The sequence below is a fragment of the Prionailurus bengalensis genome, chromosome C1, assembly GCF_016509475.1.
Source record: "Prionailurus bengalensis isolate Pbe53 chromosome C1, Fcat_Pben_1.1_paternal_pri, whole genome shotgun sequence".
NCBI classification, from domain to species: Eukaryota; Metazoa; Chordata; class Mammalia; order Carnivora; family Felidae; genus Prionailurus; species Prionailurus bengalensis.
In genome coordinates, this window is record NC_057345.1 from 63,470,239 (window position 1) to 63,493,808 (window position 23,570).

Sequence of the window (23,570 nt, forward strand, 5' to 3'; positions counted from 1 at the left end):
GATACTGTTGTAAACATAGCTTATAGCATTAGCACTGTTGACTTATTTTTTTTTTAAGTTTATTTTGAGAGAGAGAGAGAGCATGAGTGGGGGAGAGGCAGAGAAAGGATGGGAGAGAGGATCCCAAGTAGGCTCTGCACTGTCCGTGCAGAGCTGAATGTGGGGCTAGAATTCACGAACCTTGAGATTATGACCTGAGCCACAACCAAGTTCAAGAGTTAGACACTTAACTGACTAAGCCACCCAGGCACCCCTAGCACTGTTGACTTATATAAATTTTACTCTTGACTAAAATTATCAAGTTCGTTTCTTCATCTGGCATTAAGTTGTGGTATATTCGTTGGGTAGTCTATTAACTCTAATTTCAGCCCTGGCTTCTCCCTTGAGCTTTACTCTTCTATATGTACTTGCCTTTAGACTTTTTTTTCTTGTCTAGACTTAAATAGCTTAAACTAAATATGTCCCAAACCAAATTGTCTTGTCTCCACTCCTTAGAACTACTTCCTTTCTAGGTTATCCCTAATTGGAAGTTGCCTAAACTAAAAAATTTGGTGATCATAACATCCTCTTTAGCTCCTGTCGTAGACTCTGGGTCTGGAGTTCTCTCTTGTCCAGCAAGAGAGCAGACACAAGATTAGAATGCAAGAGAGGCTAATACCTGAGAGGAGACAAGAGCTCTAAGGGTCCTTGCTCCGTTTTTATTAGGATCAGAAGGCTTACAAGCATGATGGATGTGCACACAGAGACAATGAAACTGTGAACATTAACTCATGGGTGTGGGGGAAGGGGGGGTTTAAGATATTCAGTATTAGGGGTTTGAGTCAATACAAAACAAAATCCTGGCACTGGGTGGAAGGTTGTTAACAGACGTGAGGCACCACCTCTGTTTACCTAAACTGGCCTAGGGGACAAGAAAGAGCATGCTACCTCAGGGTCAACAAGGCACCTTTCTTTTGCTAACTAGGCTCTGCTCTGGGCAACTTCACCCTTCTGTAGTCTAAAGTCCAGTTTACCTGTTTACCTATTTTGGTTCTTTTTGTGAAAGCAGCTTTCTGCTATTGTAGAAAGCTGAGGGGTGCTAACGCCCTGAATACCTAATCTTGTTTACCTCATCTTAGATGTTTTCATCCTGAGATTTCCTATTCCTATGCTTTTGTCCTATACTGGGGGCCTTTGCCCTGTTTACCTAATCTTGGATGCATTCATGCTGTGGTTTTCTATTTCTTTATGCCTTGTTAGCCTATCTGCAAGCTCAGAGAATTCCTAAGCTTATTCTTCACAAGCTCCCTAACATCCTATTTAGTCATCATGTCCTGTAGATTTCACACCACAGTTCTCTCCATTTTTTCTTGTTTCTTAGTTAAAGCTTTATTTCTTGCTTGTACTATTGCAAAGCCTTCTAATCTGTGTCTCTGACTCCAGTCTTATGTGGGTACTTCTGCTATTTACTAGCTTTGTGAACTTGGGCAAATTAGTCTCACTATGCCTCAGTTTCCTTATTTGTAAAATGTAGATACCTGGTACCTATGCCATATGATTTGTTATTCCCCCTTAAATCCACCCTTGATAGTATTGGGGTATTTTTTGTTTTTTTAAGTAGGCTCCACACCTAACATGGAGCTTGAATTCATGACCCCAAGATCAAGAGTTGCATGTTCTACTGACCAAGCCAACCAGACACTCCAACATTGGGGTTTTTTTTGGTTTTTTTTTTCTTTTTTGGGTTTTGGGTTTTTTTTTAGTAGGTTCCAGGCCCAACATGAGGCTTGAACTCACGACCCTGAGATCAACTGTTTCACACTTCACATTCTAGTACTGAACTGTAGTAGTTTCTTCTGTACAACTGCTATTTTATTGCTTGCCTCACTTACTCATCCTTAAAACTTATCTTTTCAGGGGCACCTGGTTTGCTCAGTTGGTTAAGTGTCTAACTCTTGATTTCGGCTCAGGTCATAATCTCACAGTTCTTGGGTTCAAGCCCCACATCAGGCTCTGCATTTGTGGAGCCTGCTTGGGATTCTCTCTCCCTGTCTCTGCCCCACCCCCACTTGTTCGTTCTCTCTCTCTCTCTCTCTCTCTGCTCTCTCTCAATAATAAACTTTAAAAAAAAAAAATAAATGTTTTTACATTTCAGCAGTTTGATTCTCTAAGAATATATTATTTTTAGGTATTTAAAAATATTTAACACTGTGGCTTGAAAAATAAAATGCACTCCTGGTTTTAAACATTCACAGTCTAATAATATTTAATTTTTTTCTGTTGTTTCCATACATTTAAGGCCTACTGTGTAACAGAACCTGGAGCTGGCTCCGATGTTGCTAGTATAAAGACCAAAGCAGAAAAAAAAGGAGATGAATATATTATTAATGGTCAGAAGATGTGGATAACCAATGGAGGAAAAGCTAATTGGTATGTTGTTTAAACATCTCTGTATATTGCTTGTTAATTACTTTATATTCAAAATCTTCCCTCCCTCCTTTCATTTATTATTAAAACACCACAATTAAGGTAAGTTGTATTCATGGAACTAGAATGTCCGCAAAAATCATAAATAGCTCAATATATAATGTTTATTTATTTTTTAGAGAGAAGGAGAGTGTGAGCAGGGGAGGGGCAGAGAGAGAGGGAGACACAGAATCTGAAGCAGGCTGCAGGCTGCAGGCTCCAGGCTTAGCACAGAGCCTAACGCAGGGCTCTAACCCACGAAACGTGAGATCATGACCTGAGCTGAAGTCAGATGTTTAACCGACTGAGCCACCCAGGCACTCCTAGTTCAATCTTTTTAAAAACTGTTTTTAAGCCTTGAATTATTTCTTCAAACTAACTCTTCAGAAGTTTAATTTGTAAAAGCAAATAGAACAAAAACACCTGCTCTGGTTGAATGTGGTTAGGAAAGCCAGAGCTCTGTCTACTTGGCTCTGTCCTTCTCCACATCTGTACCCTATACCAGTACCTCCTTGAAAATGTTTTCCTAAGACTGAGGAAAAAGGAAAACCATTGGTAGGGTACATTTCCCTGGTTCTGAACGATAAGCAAAGGCAATCTTAAAACTCAGATTATCTTTTAGAGGAGACAAAGTATTACTGTAGTGAAATCTAAAGGTCCAAATGTATAGGTCCAAAAATAATGACATGAAGTTCAACAAAGGATCATAAAATCACTTGTATAAATATAAAATGTTGAAGAACATTTATACCATTACTTTTAGAAAAAAAAAAGAAAGTAAAGTGGATAACTGTAGTTTTAGTAGAAATCAACAGTGTGATGTATCTGCCTTTAAGAAGCTAACCTAGGGGTGCCTGGGTGGCTCAGTCAGTTAAGCCTCCAATTTCAGCTCAGGTCATGATCTTATGGTTTGGGAGTTTCAGCCCAACATCAGGCTCTCTGCTGTCAGTGCAGAGCCCACTTCGGATCCTCTGTCTCCCTCTCTCTCTGCCCCTTCCCCCTTTGCACTCCCTCTTTCTCTCTCTCAAAAGTAAGTAAACAATTTTTTTAAAAAAGAAGCTAATGTAACTTCTTGCTGAAATGATAGAAGTATAGCTAGCACAAATGAGGAAAAAAATGGTAACAATTCTGTATGATACATTTTAAGAGCTATATTGACAAAATGAAATAAATTCAGAAGCAAGTAAGTATCCTCCATTGGGAAGCATGTAGAAAATATGTGCTGTGAAGAGTGAAGGAATTAAGTTTGATTATTTAGAAAATTTTTGAAAGTTTTGAAATAATGTCACACAGAAAGAAGAGTAGGCTTGTGCATTTGCTTTAGGAAGCCTGTTTAGAATTAATGGGTAAAAGTTAGAAAAATGAAGACTATAGCTCAACATAAGGACAAGCTTTCCAACAACATTGCCATCCAATATGTGTTAGGTTGTCATGGAAAATAATGTATTTACCCATCACTACAAATATGCAAGAATGTAGACAGAGACTTCCCTAGAACAAGGACTCTGTGGTGATTGGAATAATGAACCAAAAGGGCTATCTTTCCTTGTCTGCAAAAATTCTTATTCAATATATATGTGTGCTGGGGGCTCCTGAATGGCTCAGTTGGTTAAGTGTCTGACTCTTGATTTCAGCTCAGGTCATGACCTCACAGTTCATGAGATCAAGCCCTGCATTGGGCTCTGGGCTGACAGCACAGAGCCTGCTTGGGATTCTCTGTCTCCCTCTCTCTCTGCCCCTCCCCCATTCATTTGTGCACTCTTACACTCTCTCTCTCTCAAAGTAAATACATAAACATTAAGAATATATGTGTGCACATGCGTGTGCGTGCTCTGCAGTGCAGTTTTCTGGCAAGTATACATTTTTCCTGGAGATGAGCCTACTGGGAAGTTATTTAATTTAAACATAACTCCTCTATGACTGTCCAGTACTAAGGAATGCTAGATCATTATTTTAAAGTCCTCATAACATCCAAAAGTAATAAAAAAGTGAAGAAACCATTCAAATTTAACAAATTGAGAGAAATTTAACAGTGCAATTAGAAGTTTTCATAATTTTGAGGCTCCTGGGTGGCTCAGTTGGTTAAGCATCTGACTTAGGCTCAGGTCATGATCTCGCGGTTCGTGGGTTCGAGCTCCACATCAGACTGTGTGCTGACAGCTCTGAGGCTGGAGCTTGCTTCAGATTCTGTGTCTCCCTCTCTGCCCCTCCCCGACTCACGCTCTGCCTCTCTCAAAAATAAAACATTTTAAAAAATTTTTTAAAGTTTTCATAATTTTAAGAACTCATTAAGTACAACTCATAGTAAAACAAATTAGGTAATATGTGAAACTAGAAAACAGTTTCTCTTTTTTACTGTTAAGTGAAATTGTAGAGTGAATAATTTATTAATGTTAAGCATAGAAAATAAATTTGGTATTTAAGGAATTCTTTAAAAATTCTCCTATATCAGGCTTTTTAGAACATGGGTTACATGGATATTTGGATGTTTTAGTTTTCATACTTCATGTTCCATTTTAAAATCTTTCTGGGAAAAATTCTTCTGGAGGGAAAACCTAGCAAATATTCATAACAACTCAGTATAACAAAAACACTGATTTTGCTGCAAAAAGAGGATAGTAGGTAAAATGTAGGGGTCATCATCTCATATTATTCCTTTCACAGGCAGCCCTATTTATTGTTCTTTTCCAGATAGCTTGTCCTTTAAATAATGAAACCAGTTTTGGGAAAGAAAAAGTACCATTTCCATCACAGCACATACTTATTTTTTAGATTACATAATCTAAAAGGAATACAAGGAATTTTTACTTATAACTCATACTTCTAAATAAAGTTAAATACCATATTATTTAAGTAAACCTGGGTTGGGGCACCTGGGTGGCTCAGTCAGTTAAGCGTCTGACTTAGGCTCAGGTCATGGTCTCGCAGTTTGTAAGTTCGAGCTCAGCGTCAGGCTCTGTGCTGACAGCTGGGAGCCTGGAGCCTGCTTCAGATTCTGTGTCTCCCTCTCTCTCCGCCCCTCCCCCTCTCATGCGCTATCTCTGTCTCTCAAAAATAAACAAACATTAAAAAAAAAAAAAAAAGTAGACCTGGGTTAAAATACTAGCTCTGTCACATCATGAATATCTGACTCGAGCAAGCTTCTAAATTTTTTTTTAATGTTTTTATTTATTTTTGAGAGAGGGAGTGCATGAGTGGGAGCTGAGAGACAGAGGATCGAAAGTGGGCTCTTGTGCTGACAGCAGCAAGTCTGATATGGGGCTCGAATTCAACAAACTGAGATCATGATGGGAGCCAAGTCAGACACTCAACTGACTGAGCCACCCAGGTTCCCCTATACCTCTCTGATTCTTTATTTCATCATCTGTAAAACAAGGGAATAATAATTGGGGTTTTGGGGAGAATTAAATGAGACAGCCATCAGTGTATGTTATCTGTTGAGGTCATTATCATTGTATTTATATCATGTATATATATTAGGTATTTCTTATTGGCTCGTTCTGATCCGGATCCTAAGACTCCTGCTGGTAAAGCCTTTACTGGATTTATTGTGGAAGCAGATACCCCAGGAGTACAGATTGGAAGAAAGGTAAAGTGTATATTTATCAGTGATTAAGGTTTCAAATACTATTTTAGGTATACATTTCAAAATTACTATTTCAGTTTCCTTTATTGAAACCATTTTTTTTTGTAGTAAATTGCAAAAAAATAAAGCTGGTTTTTGTTTAAGTTTTTATTTTAATTCCAGTTAACATACAGTGTTATATTAGTTTCAGGTGTACAATCTAGTGATTCAGCACTTCCATACATCACCCTGTGTTCATCACAAGTGCACTCCTCAGGGGCGCCTGGGTGGCCCAGTCGGTTAAGCGGCCGACTTCGGTTCAGGTCATGATCTCGCGGTCCATGAGTTTGAGCCCCGCGTCGGGCTCTGTGCTGACAGCTCAGAGCCTGAGCCTCTTTCAGATTCTGTGTCTCCGTCTCTCTGACCCTCCCCCGTTCATGCTCTGTCTCTCTCTGTCTCAAAAATAAATAAACGTTAAAAAAAAAAAAATTTAAACAAAACGAAACAACAAGTGCACTCCTTAATCCCCATCACCTATTTAACCCACCCCTAAAAATAAAACTGTGTTTTGGTGTTATCGGGTGAAATAGTCTATATATTGCTGAAGATTTTAAGTTGAGGATAATCCTTTTGACTCATTATTTGAAAAAGTGGCCATTCATGGTGCCAGTCTATAGAGAATGCTAACAACAGCTGTGAGGGTTAATGAAGCAGAAATCAAACTGTCATTTATATGGCCTGCCCAATAATAGAGTTTTAGACATTTCCAAAGACGTTTCCACTCTTTTCCTTCCTCACAGCAGCCTTTTAGGTTAGGATAACTGGGATTATGCCCCTTTTTGATTAAAACAATACCTACGGTCATAAGAGAAAAATCTGTGCCTTGAGGAAAGTGTGGAAATGGTAAAGAGCCTTGAATGTGGGAAGGCAAGAAAAATTTTGTTTAAATAAGAAAAGGTAATTTAATGTATTTGAAAATGATTATAATTTGAGTGTGTGGAGATAATTTAGCAGTGGCATTTAAAGTAGACTAAAGAAAAGAGTTTAAAATTTAACAAATCAAAGTAGGAAAGAAATGAAGTCATTAAAGTAGTCCTAGTGAGAGCTAAGTAAATATGATTAGGATTTAACTCTGAGAACAGGAAGAGAAGACTCAATTTTACAATTGTAAAACTCTTCTTTGCAAAATGAATTTGTAAAAAAGAAAACCTATTAATGACCAAATACTGTCTATATTGAAGGCAAAGGAGAAATTATGGAGGTTTATTAAGAGTTCCTAAAGGTTACATGAATATATATTCTTCATGGGGAATGGTACATATTACCCAGTGAGATATTAGACTAAGGGTGGCGTAACCTGAACTGAAAAGGCTAATCTGAATTGACCAACTTATGCAAACTTCTGAACCAGTCATGTGTATTCATATAATACACGTTTTATTAAAAGCCATCAGAATCTCTCTGTTGTACCCACACCTCTTGAAAATGGAAACATTTGGGGAAAAAAAAAATGGAAACATGGTAGAATATATAAGAGGGGTAACTTTTCTTTTAGGTTGTAGAATATTAAAGGTGGAAGATGTACACGATATTTCAGTCTGTTTGTTGAATATTGAAACGGAGATCCAAGTAAATGATTTACTTAGTGTAACACACTCAGAAGTGGAGTTGAGATCACTACTGAGGTGTCCTAGGAACTTGCCCAATGTGGTTGCTGACACTATTTTTCTCTATTTTAAGAGTAGATATTATAGACTGCACTTTATAAATAAAACTATAGTGAGGTTGTTGTATATAACAAAGTATAAGAATGGATGTGCTTCTTCCAAGCAAATTTTTTTTTAATGTTTATTTATTTTTGAGAGAGAGAGAGAATGAGCGGGCAAGGGGCAGAAAGAGAAGGAGACACAGAATCTAAAGCAGGCTTTACGCTCTGAGCTATCAGCACAGCCTGACATACGGATCGAACTCATGAATGGCAAGATCATGACCTGAGCCAAAGTCGGACACTTAACCGACTGAGCCACCCAGGTGCTATTTATGTTTTATTCATGTTTCTTTTTTAGGGATGGTTACTAGAAAACTTAGGGCCAATTTTTTTTTTTTTTTAATGTTTATTTATTTTTGAGACAGAGACAGAGCATGAACGGGGGAGGGTCAGAGAGAGAGGGAGACACAGAATCTGAAACAGGCTCCAGGCTCTGAGCTGTCAGAGCCCGACGCAGGGCTCAAACTCATGGACCACGAGATCATGACATGAGTCAAAGTCGGGCGCTTAACCAACTGAGCCACCCAGGCACCCCACCACTTAGGGCCAAATTTATGGCCATCTCTAGAAAGTGTGAAGGACCAAATAGCTTATACTTTTTTCAGTAGTATAAACTCACTTTCCATTGTATTATGTTGTTTCTAGTCTCATTAATTTTTTCTCAGTTTTCCCACTTAAAAAAAAATCTCTAATTCAATAAATACTTACTATTGAGTTAATACTTAGCACTATTGTGGTGTTGGGGATACTGTATGGATCAAAACAGACAAAAATCCCTGCCCTTGGGGAGCTTACTTTCTAATGAGAGAGATAGATAATTATATTGTATAAACTTAAACTCCGTAAATCTTTTTTTTTTTTAAATATATGGGCATTTACAAATTTGTGAAATTTGATACTTACAAATTTTTTTTGTTTTAGAAATTATCTGGCTTGAGATGACTCCAGCAAGCATTTTGGTTTGAAATGCTCTAGTGTTTGGAGTGAGTCTGGGAAACAGGATAAACTGTTTTCATAAACAGTGTTTTCTCATTATATTAAGTAAGGGTCTAAGGCAGTAGAGTTTATTGACTTATAAAGACAAAAAAAGAAAGATGTTGGTTTCTTTCTTGGTAAAACTGTATATTATTGTTACTATTTCTTCAAGCCTAGAAGCGGATGATTAATATTAAAGCAAGCAAGCAAAAGAGCTCGTTTACAGCTATGTATTCCCATTTCCCCTGCTTCTATTACTGCTTATTAAAAATTAGATTAAAATGTTTTTTCCTTAAGGAGAAGAGTCACAATATCTGCAACTCCCTCTCAGCTATTCAGCAAATAATGCTAATAGTTACACACACAAAACACAGAAACAAAGCAAATGTGACAAAATGTTAATAATGGGTGAATTGAGATAAAGGGTACATAGGTATTTGTTATACTACTCCCATAGGCCTTCTGTTGGTTTGAAATTTTTTGAAGTAAAAAATTGAGGGAATATAGCTACTTTGGTAGTTTCTTAAAAAGTTACATATTCATTTACCACATACCCAGCACTCTTAGGTATTTATCCAAGAGTGAAAACAAAGGCCTATACACAAATGTTTGTAGCAACTTTTTATAATTGCTAAAAACTGGAGTAGAAGGGGAATGTCCAACTGGTGAACAGATAATGGATATGTGATCCATCCATATAGTGGAATACTACTCAGCAGTAAAAGAAATAAATTACTGAGCAGAAGCAATATGGATGGATCTCAGAAGCACTCTGCTAAGTGAAAAGTCAGGCCTAGAAGGCACTTATTACTCATTATTATTCTACTTATATGATATTCTGGAAAAGGAAAACTTATATGGACAGAAATCAGATCACTGGTTGCTTCAGACTGGGTTAAAGTAAGGGTATTGACTAAAAGGAGCACAAGGGAATTTTTCGGGGTGCTGAAATAGTCTGTCTTGACTGTGGTAGTGGTTCCACTACTATGTACCGCTACTATGTATTTTGACAAATACATAATGCATTTGTCAAAATTGTTAGAAATTTTAAAGAGGGTGAATTTTCCGGTATGTAAATTCTACTTCAGTAAACCTAATTTTAAGAACAAGTTGGTACATTACTTTGCTTGCTAGCTCTATTAAGCTGAAATTAAACATCCCAAATCAGATTATGTTTGCTAAATGCTTTTGCTGACATTCATGGTAAAAAAGATAGCCTTCAAACATGATGAAACTTGTCTTTGTAAGGTAATATGTACATGTAGACCTTTAGAGTATTGTTGGTTTCAAAGTTTGGGGAACAATTGTTTTAGACTAGGGGTTGACAAACTTTTTATAAAGATCCATATTATAGAAGCGCCTAGGTGGCTCAGTCAGTTAAGCGTCCAATTTCGGCTCAGGTCATGATCTCATAGTTCATCTGTACTGACAGCTCAGAGCCTGGATCCTGCTTCAGATTCTGTGTCTTCCTCTCTCTCTGCCCCTCCCCATTCACGCTCTCTCTCTCAAAAAATAAAAAAGATCCAGATTATAAATATTTTAGACTTTGAGAGCCATAAGGTCTGTGTCCTAGCTACTCAATTCTGCTGTATCAAGAAAGTAGCCATAGATTATATGTAAACAAATAGGTATTGACTCTTCCAATAAAGCTTTCTTTACAAAACAGGCATAAACCATTGTTTGTCAACCCGTTTTAGATAATTGCAGAAAATCCTAAAACAGGTTAAAGCAAAAATTCATGCCAGCTCAAAAAGTGTTCCTTAACATACATTGTTTTCCTCATTAGGAATTAAATATGGGTCAGCGATGTTCAGATACAAGAGGAATTGTCTTTGAAGATGTGAAAGTGCCTAAAGAAAATGTTTTAATTGGTGAGGGAGCTGGTTTTAAAATTGCAATGGGAGCTTTTGATAAAACCAGACCACCAGTAAGTAATATCAATGACCTGATAATCTTTATAGGATCTTTTTTTTTTTTTTAGGATCTTCTTTTATTCATTACATTCAGTTTTATTTATACATGGCGTATCTGGTGTGCATTTCTTTTTAAATATTTACTTCTTTTATTAAGGATGGAGAGATACTGTCATTTTTCTTTATTTTTTAGAATTCTTCAACTGTCTTGCCACCTGTTATTTTAGCAAATACAAAATTATTGTAGTCACTGCTAGATTTACAGACAGGCAGTCCATACTTAATCATTCCTGCTAATAGGTGCTCATTTCCTTTTCCCTTACTCAGTAGGAATATTTCCCCTAAGAAGCTTTCCCTTGTTAAACAGAAGAAATGACTTGTCTCTAGGGTATGGTCTTGTGCCTCACTAATGCCTTTAATTTATACAATATAAATTTAAATGCTTGTTCTCCCCCATCCCTTCTTTTGTGGCCTGAATGTATAGTCATTTTCTCTTTGTATAATCCTTCACTTAGAATTTACGCAAATGGCCATTGTACTGTGTTTTAAAGACAACGTGAATTTTTGCTTTGTAAAATATTAAACCAACAGGTAGCAGCTGGTGCTGTGGGACTAGCACAAAGGGCTTTGGATGAAGCTACCAAGTATGCCTTGGAGAGGAAAACTTTTGGAAAGCTGCTTGTAGAGGTAATTTTTATTTTTTAATTTTAATTTTTTTATTTTTATTTATTTCTGAGAGAGAGACAGAGTGTGAGTGGGGGAGGAGCCGAGAGAGAGGGAGACACAGAATCTGAAGCAGGCTCCAGGCTCCCAGCTATCAGCACAGAGCCCACCATGTGGCTCAAACCCACGAACCATGAGATCATGACCTGAGCTTAACCCAATGAGCCACCCAGGCGCCTTTAGAGGTAATTTTCACACTCAGATAAAAATCTGAGTTCAAATCACACTGAAATTAAAATCCAGAGTCCTTACAATGGGCTTCTATCAACCACACTGGCCTTTTGCTTGTATTTACTTTTACTCTTCCCCCCCCAAAATCTACTTCCTCACTCATTTCACTAGAGAATCTACCCTAGTCACCCAATGAAAAATAATATCTCCAACGTTCTATATACTAATCCCACTTGTTTGGTTTTTTTTTCATAGTTCTTAATACCACTCAACATTATATCATGTATGTGTTTGTTTATTATTTCTCCTAACTCACTTGAATGTGAGCTCCACACAGGCTATGGATTTGTTTTGGTAACCCTTATACTTCTAGTACTTAGGATATATTTCCACTATGAACTTCTATTTCATGCATTCAACAAATAGTAATTGAACACCTACTATATTAAAATACTAATAACTGGATGCTTTCTCTGTTCCAAGCACTATTCTAAGGGTTTTAAATGTATTAACTCATCTAATCTTCACAGTACTGTGGAGTGGGGACTTTTAGTCCCATTTACCACATGTATAAACATTACGTCCAACCTCATATATAATGGAAACAAGATTTGAACCCAAGTAGTCACTTAAAGAGTGTGTTCTTTTGCACACTACATGTGCTATTTCTGTGAAAGAAAAGAAGTTTGACATAGTCTCTGTGCTCAGAGACTTTAGAGATGGAGATATGATACATATCTTAAAACAAGTATTAAGAAATAATACAGAGCAATATAAGATTAAATCTCTAAATGAAAGCTATGGACAGGGTTAGAGAAACCAAGAGGAGAGACTGTTGTGGGTGGGCCAGACACATTACAGGGATTCTGAGTTGTATTTAGAACAGGGTTTCTCAAAGCATAGGCTGAAAAGAAACTGAATGAGACTCATTGGGATTTTTTCATCAGAATCTCACAAGAGAAGAATGTGCCTCTTACACCAGGTTGCCAAGGCTGTGGTGAAATAAGTGTTTCTATATATGGCCAGTGGAAATATAATTTGGTGTAACTTTTATGAACCATATTTTTGCAATATATATCAAAAGTACCTAATTTTGGGCCCACAGTACAGTGGTTATCCTACAGCTGTATTTCATAAGATAGGTATCTTTCAGATATACTCCATATGGACAGTATAACATACCTATAGCTTATTCATTTCAGCATTGTGTAGAACAGCCAAATATAGAAACAACCAAGATGTTGATCATCCATACAGTGGAATACTTTGAAGCTATAAAAAAGGATAAAGAAGCTCTTTATGTATTAATATAGAAAGCACTCAGATTTATTGATAACAAAAGCAAGGGGCATCTGGGTGGCTCAGTCGAATAAGGTCTGACTTTGGCTCAGGTCATAATCTCACGGTTCATGAGTTCGAGTTCTGAGTTGGGCTCTGTGCTGACAGCTTAGAGCCTGGACCCTGCTTCAGATCCTGTGTCTCCCTCTCCGTCTGTCCCTCCCCCCACTCACACTCTGTCTCTATCTGTCTGTCTGTCTCTCACAAATAAACATTAAAAAAATTTTTTTTAATAAAAAATAATTAAAAAATAAAAAATTTAAAAAAAGCAAAATGAAGAACCATCAACATAGCAGGCAAGTGTATGTGTAAAAAAGGGAGAGACTATGGATGTATTTGCTTATCTGTGTATATAATATCTCTGAGAAGATGAAAACAGTTCATCTGTTTACCTCTAGGAAGGGGAATTAAATGGGGTTGGGGTGGGCAGGATGATAGAAGGAAGAAAGGTTAAAATTCAAACTGGTGGATGGATTACCTATTCAAAAAACAGTAAAAACTAAAAACAAAACAACTTGAAAGAATCATTGGCTTAGAAGAATGGGCACAATCAGGCAGGTAGAAGTAAGGGAGGATATTACTCTCCTTGTTCCACATATGAATTATTTACATTAATAATTGTCTCCTCTTAAGACTCAATTACCATGCTAATCTCAAGCAGCTTGTCACATTCTAAAGTAGTGTGTGTGTGTTTTTTTTAATACAGTAAATATAAGAAATTGAACAGCTTAGTTTTTTGTATGTTGTGACCTTTGGTTCATATTACTCTGTACACAGTCATAAGTTGTATGGTTTTTATAACCTCTTGGTCTTCAAAACCCATTTTGATGTTGCCTACTACAGAAAGCATCTTCTTAATCATTTTAGTATTTTTGTTTCTGAATGCCTATAAGCCTTCTTTTAATATGTATTATTTTAAAGCATATGTTCCATTCCATGTTCAGTGTGGAATAATTTATGTTATACAGTGTGTGTAAAATTGAGTAATAAAATTGCTCCATGATCCCATTGTCCAGAGATAATTACAGTGACCATCTTGCTGTATATTCTTTGTTTCTATGAATTTATTTTTCAAAAGCTTCAACCATACAATATGTTTGAAATTTTTACCAATCAATACATGGTGATGTATTTCTATCCTATACCATTGTGGCCATACAACTCATAGGACACTTACTGTCTTATTGAAGGTACTTGTCTTAGGTCTCCTCTTTGATTATGAACCTCTACTAGAGGGAGAATAAGAAGCATCTTTTATTTGTCTTTGTCATGGCACTTACTTTCCTCTGTCAGCATCTGATACACTGCCACATTATTTTTCACTGTATCTATAATAATGTTCTTTGAAAAGTCCCAGCAGGGGCACGTGGCTGGCTCAATCAGTAGAGCATGTGACTCTTGATCTCAGGGTTGTGAGTTCAAGTCCCATGTTGGGTATAGAGTTTACTTAAAAATACATACATAGATACATTAAAAAAAAAAAGTCCCAGCAGATACCCAAAAGAATATATATAATTTTCGTGGTATTTTGCAAAAATGCATAACTTCATTCCAGCTCTGAGAAAACATCAAACAAACCCAAGTTGAGGGACATTCTACAAAAAAAACAACAACCACTCAGTGTTCTTTAGCAGTGCCAAGGTCATGAAAGACAAGGAAAAATTAAAGAATCCTAACAGCTTGGGGGAGACTAAGAAGAAATAACAGTTGAAATCTTGGATGGGATCCTTGAACCAAAAAAAAAAAAAAAAAAAAAAGGACATTGGTGGAAAACTTGGCCAAATTTGAACAAAGTTTATAGTTCAGTTGATAATACCCTAGTAATGTTAATGGTTAATATCCTAGTAATATTAATGGTTGATCATTACATTATGGTTAGGTAATATGTTACCATTAGAGGAGGCAGAGTGTAATTTTTTAAGTCTAATATTAGTTTTAAAGTTAAAACAAAAAAAAAAGTTCCAGGAGAAGAACGTTTAAAAACTTTTTTTAGTGGGGTGCCCGGGTGTCTCAGTAGGTTGAGCATCCAACTTCTGCTCAGGTCATGATCTCACCTTTCTGGAATGTAAGCCCTGCATGGAGCTTGCTGCTATCCATGAAAAGCCTGCTTCAGATCCTTTCCCCACTACCCGCACCCCCCCCCCCCCCGCCTGCCCCTCACCCTCTTGAGTGCTCAAGCTCTCTCTCAGAAATATATTAACATTAAAAAAGAGATTTTTTAGTTAACAGATACCCTTAAACTTTTTTTCTGTTTAATTCTAGCACCAAGGAATATCATTTTTGCTGGCTGAAATGGCAATGAAAGTTGAACTAGCGAGATTGAGTTACCAGAGAGCAGCTTGGGAGGTTGATTCTGGTCGCCGAAATACTTACTATGCCTCTATAGCAAAGGCATTTGCTGGAGATGTTGCAAATCAGTTAGCTACTGATGCTGTGCAGATTTTTGGAGGCAATGGATTTAATACAGAATATCCTGTAGAAAAACTAATGAGGGATGCCAAAATCTATCAGGTAAGGTCAAAAATGATTTCTGTTGTTTTTTAGGTAAAATAATATTCATAGATGACAGAGCAGATTTCTAATTTAGGATTTTGTGCCATTAATAAAATAAACTATCATACATGGCTGTAAGCTGAAGTTTTTAAAACTAACACAGAAGAATGTTACTTTTAGGTATATGCCTTAAGAGAGAATAAAGTAACAAAGTGAATGGTACAGACAAGTACATTTATGTCTGGGTCAGGCATCTTTGATGCTTAACATCCTAGCTAATCGTAGTCTACTCTTTGCTCTCCCAGAAATATGCATATAATTAAAAAAAATATTTTAGAGGTGTTTGGGTGGCTCAGTTGATTGAATGTTCAATTCTTGATTTCAGCTCAGGTCAAGATCCCAGGGTCGTGGGATCAGAACCATGCTCAGCGTGAGCCTGCTTGAGATTCTCTCTCTCCCTCTGACCCTCTCCCTGGCTCGTGTGCTCTCTCTCTCTCTGTCTCTCTCAAATAAAAAATAATAATAATAAGTTATTTTATTTTTAATCTTGCTTGACAACTATTGAATTGATTAAAACCATATTTGGGAGGAAAACAACATGGAGAGACAGTGATGTAGTGGTTAGAAAAACTTAGAGATAGGGATAATTTGGTAAATAAAATATAAATGCACATGTTCTTCACATGTCGCTTAAGTAATTTTAACCCATCGTCCTCAGTATCCCTTCCCTTGCTTCCCTCTATCCACAACCAGTTATTTGGGAAATCCAGTCATTTGAAATCTGGAGGTAGAATCCTAGAATGTTAGAGTAAGAAGGAAATAGACATTGCAGCCTCTGAATTTAGACATGAAAAACTGAGGACCAGAATTTGTGCCTTATACAAAGTTACAGGTTTATCTTGTGAAACTGTCCCTCTCCTGAAGCCTATAATTATTGCTGCTATCAGTCATTTATTAGAAGTTCATCTGAGAAGATGAACTGTAACAAATTTGCTAGGGTTTAAACTAGAAGTAAGGGCTGGCTACTAGGATTGTTCTCAGTTAAAGCCAAATGTTCCCAGCATCTTTTTCTTTAGCAACTCTGTTCCTTAGGCAGCAAAAGAGAAAATCAGGTATAAGAGTAAAAATGGAAAATGACTGAAAGGGACAACTGGCTGAAAACAATTCAGAAAAGTTGAATAAATATTTTTGCAACGTTTAACTTTTAGGTTTCCCAAACTTTTTGAAATGTTGATATCCTTTAATTTTTTTAACACTCCCAAAATTTTGGTAAATGACTTTTTATAATTTAACTAATCTTTATTTTAGAGAATTATGCATTTTCATGGGTTTCACAGAATCGGGTTTTGGAATCACTATAGACTACAGACCCTTTATATGGTTTCATTCAATTTGATGTTACAAATGAAGCTTATACTACTGTCGAAAATATTGAGTAAATTATTCATGTACTGAAGATATTTCATGTACATCTATTTTTTTCTTGCAGATTTATGAAGGTACAGCACAGATTCAAAGACTTATTATAGCCCGTGAACACATTGGCAAGTATAAAAATTAAAGAGATTGCTATAAAACATGATTAATTGTTGAGTAATTAGAACATAATCTACTATTTAAGATAAAGGGCTTTACGATATTTCTGGTAAAATTTTAAAATAATTGCTCTTACACTGAACCCATACTACTGATTCTAATACTAGCTTCCCGCTTTTGTTTAAATGACTTGTTTTTTCTCAAACAGGTTTGGTTTCACTAAAATTATGTGTTATCCATATACCACTGTACTTGAATTACATTAACCTAGAAAAGTACATTTGTTTTGTTATTCTAACCACTTAAAGTAACAAATTTTTTGGATTTCAGTATTTTTCCAGTGACATTTTTGAAAAGTGGGCTTGTAAAAATATTCAGAATTTTCCAAAATTTACATTGAGAAAGAATTGTAGGATTTGGATGCCATCAAATAACTTACTGGTGACTTTAAAGTATTTGTTTTCAGTTTTGTATAGTAATAGTCAAAAATTTGATGTTCTTATTCTCATCATACAATGACCAGAAGTTATTGGAATCTTGTTTAATTCTGAGCCTACATGTCACTTGGCCTTATTTAAAAATAAATCAATAAAATTTGCCTTAAAATATTTTTATGATTCTTGATATCTGAGTAGCCTTTGGTCTGTTGTACACAATCTCATTTCATGTGCGTGCATTATGAAAAGAAATAAAATTGTTCAGTGCTTATTAGTGTCTCTGTATTCTTTCCCGGAAGTTTATTTACTTCATATAAAAGTGAATTTATGATTTATTTACTGTGATGAAAAAAAGTCATGCTTTGATTATGAACTGCATGAAGTTACCTACCCATTTTTCACTAAATTATATTATTAGGTATTTCAAAAATTATAAAATCATGTAAGAACAAAGGTTTGTGAATTTAATATTTCTTTGTAATATTAAACATCAAATGCTGCTAAAATATGTTATATTATTTCTAACACCACTTCTGATTTTCTGATTCTGCACCAATTGGGCATCCTATAGTTCAATCCTATTCTTACACTAACTTGAAGAGTTACTATCAAGATTTCACAGGTTTAAGGCCTCAGTTCCATACTCACTTCAGACACCAGTCACACGTCCTGGGTCCCCAGGCTATCCACACTTCTGTGTAATTTGGATACAAATTTGGGTATTCCCATGATCCACCCTTAGATCCAATAATTTGCTAGAATGGCACACAGTACTCAGGAAAAACACTATTATAAAGGATACAACTGAGGAACAGCCAGCCAAGTATAAGAGACAGATGTATAGGGCGAGCTATAAGGGGAGACACAGAGCTTTCATACCTTCTCCCATTGCACCACCCTCCTAGTACCTCAGTTCTCCAACCTATAAACTCATAGATCTCTTGTTCAAGAGTTTTTATGGAAAATCTTTAGCCCTTATCTCCTCCCCTTAGGTCAAGGGTGGGGCTGAAAGTTCCCACCTGTATTAGTGGCTAGGGCTGCCAGAACAAAATGTTGCAGGCTGGGTGGTTTACACAACAGAACTTTAGTTTCTTACAGTTCTGGAGGCTACAAGTCCAAGATCAAGGTGCCATCTGGGTTGGTTTCTGGTGAGATCTCTTCCTGGCTTATCAAGTGCCACCTTCTCACTGTGTTCTCACATGGCCTCCTCTGTGCACATGCATGAGGAGAGAGAAGGCTCTGGTGTTTTTCTCTTCAAATAAGGACACAAGTCTTATTAGATTAGGGCCCTACCTTTATGACCTCATTTGACCTTAACCACTTGTCTCACAGCCCACATCCAAATACAATCATATGGGGAAAGGTTAGGGCTTCAACTGTTGAATTTTGTGGGAACACAATTCAATCCCTAACACAATCATCTGATTGCTTAATCTTTCTGGTGATCAGCCCCATCCTAAATTCCCATCTAGGGGCCCCACCTGAAGTCACCTCATTAGCATAAACTCAGATATCATCTTTTGTGTTTGTCATGAATAACAACAGATACTCAGCAAATTCAAAGAGTTTTAGAAGTTCAGAGCCAGGGACTGAGGGCAGAGACCAAATACATTCTTCTGTTGCCACTTAATTATAAAAATAAAAATCTAATCTTTTACAAAAAAATATTTAAAAGACTGCTTTTTTCATGCTCAGTTATGAAATTGTACTTCAATGACAGAGATTGGTAAGGAGATTTAGAGACTTCCTGAGTATTACAAATAAATTACAAGTTAAATAGAATATATTCCAAATGCAGATTGGAATTTATAATACATAAGTCCAAAAACTTACCTACCAATTCTAAACATAAAGCTTCTAGACATATAAATGTATTCCAAAGCCATATGATGATAATATTTATTAATGTACCCTCAATTATAAATATTAAGCAATTATATAACTATCAATTAAGACTTTTTAGTCACTAGTAACACAAATGAACTTAAACTACTTTAAGAAAAAAGTGAACAGGGGCACCTGGCTGGCTCAGTTGGTAGAGCATTTGATTCTTGATTTCAGGGTCATGAGTTCAAGCCCCACATTGGGCTGGAACCTACTTTAAAAAAATGAACAAATGTATTTTAAGTACATTGAAGTGCCTCATGGATCAAAAGGGCAGGAATGAAGTGAGTTTTAGAAAGGGTCTAGAAGCCAAATAACTTTAGAAATCCATGCAATAATATTTTTCTACCTTTCAACTCTACTTCTGTCACGTTTCATTTTTTTTCTCGTTCTGTAGCCTAGCTTTCTCTGTTTCTTCAATCCTAAAATAGAACAAGACCTAATATTTATATATGTTAGATTTCCTACCACTTATATAAGCTGACTGGCTAGGGCCATTACAGCCAGGAGGGTAGGAAGAATCATAGACCGTAAACATGATTGTTAGTTGCCTATATCTCTGAATTGATGGTTTCTGGAAAAGGCATAGTTTTGTAGCAGAGCTGGTATATTTCTGGCAATTTTAATGAATAAGGAATGTGCCATAGTCATCAATTTGCATAAAGGGAGAGGAGATTATACCAAGCCTTCTCTGGGTTTAAAAAATGGCTATTTATATGGCATTTAGAATGACATCCATTTATTTTAATGTATTACCCATGATCAAGTACTACAAAAGGTCTTTGGAGACTGAACATTAAATCCTACATAAGTGTCCAGTTTTTGATTTTGGGTCAGGTCATGATCTCACAGTTGCGAGATCAAGCCCCACATCAGGCTCTGTGCTAAGTATGGAGCCTGCTTGGGATTCTCTCTATCCCTCTCTCTCTGCCTTTCCCCTGCTCATGCTATCTCAAAATAAATAAACACTAAAAAAAAAAAAATCAAATCCTACAGGAAACACTTAAAAAGTGTTAAAAATTTCATTTAACTCATTAATGAATGAGGGAATTAATGAGGTATTAAAACTGTCATAAGGGATGGGGCACCTGGGAAGCTCAGTGGGTTAAGCGTCCTACTCTTGATTTTGGCTCAAGTCATGATCTCACAGTTAGTGACATCAAGCCCTGCATGGGGCTCTGTGCTAACAGCACTGGAGCCTGCTTCGGGTTCTCTCTTTCCTTCTCTCTGCCCCTCCTTGTTTGCACTCTGTCTCTCTCCCTCTCTAAATAAATGAATAAGCATTAAAAAAATTTTTTTAAACTGGCATAAGGGAGAATTTGAAAAACAAACATATAGGCAATTAGAAATGCTTAATATTTGCTAATAGATATAAAACTGTTTAATATCTTATAGGGCAATAAAATCTAAAGGGGTCATCTTTTCCACTGAGCAGAAATCAACTGTAGTTCATTTACATTACTATCCATTTTCTATAATTTAACTTTTTTTGAGTTTACAGAATGGTAAAACAGCCTAGTCAATAGGAAGACAATTATAGATACATAGCACTTCAGATACTACCCTCAGAATCCATTAGATAAAACCTAGCACTCCACTAAATGGACACTCAGTAATTCCTTTTACCCATCTCCAAGTTTTTGACAGTGTTTCTTGACAGTTTCTTCCTTGTGATCATAAATAACCTGCCAAGATTATTTTGTTCTAAAAAGGCAGGTTTCATTAGGTTTGGCCTGATTACTGCCACAGTGTTAATGAACCATGTAGGCCTCCTTGAATTTACTTTGTAAATCCAAAGACATACTGTGCTGAACAATTACCAAAGCTGCAGAATTAACTTCTGTCTGAAAGTTTTCATAGAGACACTCAGACTTTTAAAAGCCTCTATAATTTGCGATCTCAAGGCTAGATGTAGAACCAAAGTCAAGCAATTCTGCACCAGAGTTCTCAAGTAGTACCTAAGAATTTGAGTGACTTTCTCTCCTCAGCATCCCAAAATTTACTAAGGTTCCTGGCTTGCCCAAACGGGCCCTTCCTAACCACCTGTAAGACTGGAATCCTGTAAGCCAGTTACCAATTCCAATTTTACCAGGACAGCATTGTAAACATTGACTCAACATACATAGTCAACTTGTTTTTTTGATAATATGCTTGTCAAACCTGATTAAAGGAGAATTATTCTCAAATATGACACTCCAGGTATGGCCTTGGTTACATAATCAATTTGCTTAATTATAAACAAGAATACAAAATCATGGTGTACCTGGGTGGCTCAGCCAGTTAAGCACCTGACTTCTGCTCAGATCATGATCTCATAATTCGTGGGTTTGAGCCCCGAGTTGGGCTTTGCACTGGCAGTACAGAGCCTGCTTGGGATTCTCTCTCTCCTTCTCTTTCTCTGCCCCTCCCCCACTGTGCTCTCTCTCAAAAATAAATAAATAAACTCAAAAAGAAAAAGATTCATTTTGAATACTGCCATAAAATGTAAGGAGATTCAGAAAATGTTTCTGAATTCTAGGGACTAGGTGGGAATCAGACACCATTTTAAACTTCCAGTTTACAAAAGCACAGTCCACTAAATTGAAGACAGCCTAAGAATTAAAAAGGGCTTCTTCATATACCCATAGAAACAGAACATTACAACTACATAACCAATATTCCAAACAAGTAACCATGATTAAGTTCCCCTCCTTGGCTCATTCAGTTCTCTGTAATTGTTCTCTGGGATCTTGAGTCAAGGAACTGCTTTCAAGAAGCTGTTTTTTTCCAAACTAAAGAGTTCTAAAAATCCTGACTGAGTCTAATGGTATGGTGTGAAACTTGCCTAAGCTATGCCCACTTGTAAGTCTGTACCCAAAAGACTATTCTTTGAAGTATCTATCAGTAATTTAAAGTAACTGAGCCTTTCCATGAGGCTTTGAGACTGTCCCCGCATGCACAAACTTTGACCTGTAGCTTACAGTACAGCCTTCAAGTTAGCATCAGAGTAAATCAGAAACTATTGTAAAGTATTATAAAGTAAAATATGACTGTCTTAGCTCAGGCCACTTTAACAAAACCATAGACTGGGTGGCTTAAGCAGCCAACATTTATTTCTTAAAGTTCTGGAGGCTGGAAAGTCTAACATCAAAGCACCTGACTCTTAACTTCTTATATTCTCACAAAGAAGAAATAGGGTGAGAGAGCTCTCTGGGGTCCCCTTTTTAAAGGGTATTAATTTCATCCATGAGGAGTCCACCTCTATGTGACTTAATTACCTCCAAAAGCCCTCACTTCCTAATACCATCACTTTGGGGACGAGGATTTCAACATATAAATTTTGAGGAGACAAAAACATTCAATCCATTGCAATGACTAAAATTGAAGATTATAGTTAATTACTATATCCGATAAAAGAATGGAAGTAAGTGAAAAGTCTCTATGAAAGCAAAGTGCGTAACTGTTTCACAAGACTTTAACCATTATTTCCCTTAAGGGAAACAACATTGGCAAATCTCCAGGGCTTTTTTATAAAGCACATAATTTTGGCCATTTTTATATTAACAACACTTTACACAAATTTAAGCTAAAGAAGGCTGAGTTGATCTGATTTATTTACTAACTTTTCTTATGAAGCTCACACAATAGTGTTGATAATTAAATATGGAATACATAAACTTTATTATTTCTAATATCTTTCTTTTTAAAAGGTGAAAGATCTCCTCCCCAACCCCCAGGAAATTTCAAAGATACATTTACGTGTAAAATATAACCTGAAATTTTGATTTTTCTTCATTCAAGATTTGACCCTGGGAAGGTCATGATATCAGAGATGATTGATCATTTGATTAAGATAGGATTATAGGTGCAAAGAATACTGAATACTGACAAAGAATACTTGGTTATATACTTAATTAAAGGACAATAAATTTAAAAAATACAGAAGAATGTACTATAACATGATTATAAGAAGTTTAAGATGTTTCTCAAATACAAATCCTTTTTCCTTGTTTCTTTTTAATAATTAAAGATATGACACATAGAGCAATGAAAGTTTATTCTGGTTAAGACAAAATCTCTGCTATCTAGGCAGAAGGTAAAGATTAACCTTTTACCTTAGGGATTGATGGCTCAACCAAGGAAGCAAGCCCCTTAAAACTGACTGAACTTTGCCAAAATTGTAGCGTATTCCAGTGTCTTTTCAGATGCAGGTACTACATATCAAGACAAATAAAATTCACTTTCCTGAAATTGTCTTTCACTATGCTTTTTCATACTGTAGAACAAACTGATAATTTGGAACAAAACTGCACTTTTCTCTTGAAAAATAAAAACACATACAT

The 23,570-nt window shown here is 36.3% G+C and overlaps 1 protein-coding gene across 1 annotated transcript in view; it reads left to right on the forward strand.

The window, feature by feature from the left end:
* ACADM (acyl-CoA dehydrogenase medium chain) overlaps nucleotides 1-17,635 on the forward strand; it is a 33,008-nt gene extending 15,373 nt beyond the window's left edge. Inside the window, exons 7-12 of the mRNA XM_043575299.1 lie at nucleotides 2,279-2,409; nucleotides 5,926-6,034; nucleotides 10,540-10,680; nucleotides 11,258-11,353; nucleotides 15,161-15,409; nucleotides 16,881-17,635. Of these exons, the coding sequence (XP_043431234.1) occupies nucleotides 2,279-2,409; nucleotides 5,926-6,034; nucleotides 10,540-10,680; nucleotides 11,258-11,353; nucleotides 15,161-15,409; nucleotides 16,881-16,952 (798 nt within the window). The 3' untranslated portion in view covers nucleotides 16,953-17,635. The remainder of the gene's footprint in view (nucleotides 1-2,278; nucleotides 2,410-5,925; nucleotides 6,035-10,539; nucleotides 10,681-11,257; nucleotides 11,354-15,160; nucleotides 15,410-16,880) is intronic.
* Nucleotides 17,636-23,570: the final 5,935 nt, after the last annotated feature.